The sequence below is a fragment of the Sinocyclocheilus grahami genome, unplaced genomic scaffold, assembly GCF_001515645.1.
Source record: "Sinocyclocheilus grahami isolate Dianchi unplaced genomic scaffold, SAMN03320097.WGS_v1.1 scaffold841.1, whole genome shotgun sequence".
NCBI lineage: Eukaryota > Metazoa > Chordata > Actinopteri > Cypriniformes > Cyprinidae > Sinocyclocheilus > Sinocyclocheilus grahami.
The window spans coordinates 71,511-72,801 of NW_015506020.1; the positions used below are offsets into that span (position 1 = coordinate 71,511).

Below are 1,291 nucleotides of genomic sequence, written 5' to 3' on the forward strand. Positions count from 1 at the left end.
ACGCCCCATTTTGGAGATCTCCGGTCTGTAGTTATACCTACTTGGAAATTTCCGTCCCTACGTAGTTCACATGGAGGAGGGGAACAGTAGCTCCGCCTCCACAGACAGAATTCATTCACTTTCGACGAGCAAATACATTAAATAAATACATCGACACATTGTTAACACAAACTAGGTTCGCATCGGAAATAAAACAGAAACGTGAAAACGGGAGGTTAATACCTTTAATCCACAAATAAAGTCGGTGAAAACTTTCTTAAGCCACTCTCCAAAGTCCGTTTGAAAGGTCAAGTGAAAAATTAAGGCGGGATTCGCAGGCAAAACCCGAATTATGAAACACAACTGCCGTGATAACGGTTTCATTTGGATACAAGGCTTCGAATGTGTTTAGCGCGAAGGCAGCCATGACACTCCAGTGTGTGTGTGTCCTACTCGAGGACCATATGCAGTCGTACACAGCCCGCAACTAACAATACATGTATTTACAGTCACACGAGGGACTAAGAATAGCCCCACAAGGTCTCTAAACTCGCAACTTCGACTGCTTCGTATGTATACGGTTATACAGGTATTAAAACACCGCGGTTAAACGCAAAACACTCGCGGGACAAGCTTCTTCTCCGTGAGGAATAACAACATGAGCAAACGTTACGAGGTTACACCCCTTTGTCTGAACATTAACGTACTCTGCGTGTTCGATACACGGCTTTAATGTCAAAGTAAAGCCGAGAATGCGCTATTCTTTAAAGTATCCGCACGCAGCCAAAAGAACATAGCACAGCTCTGAAGTAAAAAGGCGCCAGATTCATGCCACGGTCTCTCATGCCCTAGATTACGAATTAACACAAGCACAAATGCGGTCAACACTCACATACCTTTACATAAAGCGTCCTAGGGACGTGCATATTTAATTATTGCATAAAGCCATAGAATAAAATATGTAATATTTTTCTACTTACTTTGCTCCTTTTAGGCATGGCTGCTTAAAGCTTGTATGCTTTCACAACAAAAAGGAAATAAATTAAAATAGCTTACGCGCTGATAAGTAAAGAGTAAGAACCGGGTCTAGGAAACACTGAAGCAACTAGCATTAATGTTCTATCGGAACACAAACTAGCTGAAACCGGATTGGATCTCCCCTTTCTATAGTCTTTTCAGTATAGCACTAACCTGATGCGAGCTTCGCTCCGCCCCTCCTCGGCGGTGATTGGCTGAAACGTCTTGGCAACCACATTTCAAACCAAAGCAAGGAACCTGTGTGGCTAGGTTGAGATGTCAATCACAGATCTGC

At 43.1% G+C, this 1,291-nt stretch overlaps 2 protein-coding genes across 3 annotated transcripts in view; one reads left to right on the top strand and one right to left on the bottom strand.

The window, feature by feature from the left end:
- Positions 1-1,161, bottom strand: part of LOC107562812 (non-histone chromosomal protein HMG-14A-like) — a 3,479-nt gene extending 2,318 nt beyond the window's left edge. The window contains exon 1 of one of the 2 annotated variants that reach the window (XM_016247538.1): positions 960-1,161. In XM_016247538.1, the coding sequence (XP_016103024.1) occupies positions 960-977 (18 nt within the window). In that variant the 5' untranslated portion in view covers positions 978-1,161. Of the gene's footprint in view, positions 1-222; positions 696-959 lie in introns of those variants that run through there. The other variant, XM_016247537.1, reaches the window with a different exon arrangement.
- Positions 1,162-1,173: 12 nt separating this feature from the next.
- get1 (guided entry of tail-anchored proteins factor 1) overlaps positions 1,174-1,291 on the top strand; it is a 4,828-nt gene continuing 4,710 nt past the window's right edge. Inside the window, exon 1 of the mRNA XM_016247531.1 lies at positions 1,174-1,203. Coding sequence (XP_016103017.1) covers positions 1,174-1,203 — 30 coding nt within the window. The remainder of the gene's footprint in view (positions 1,204-1,291) is intronic.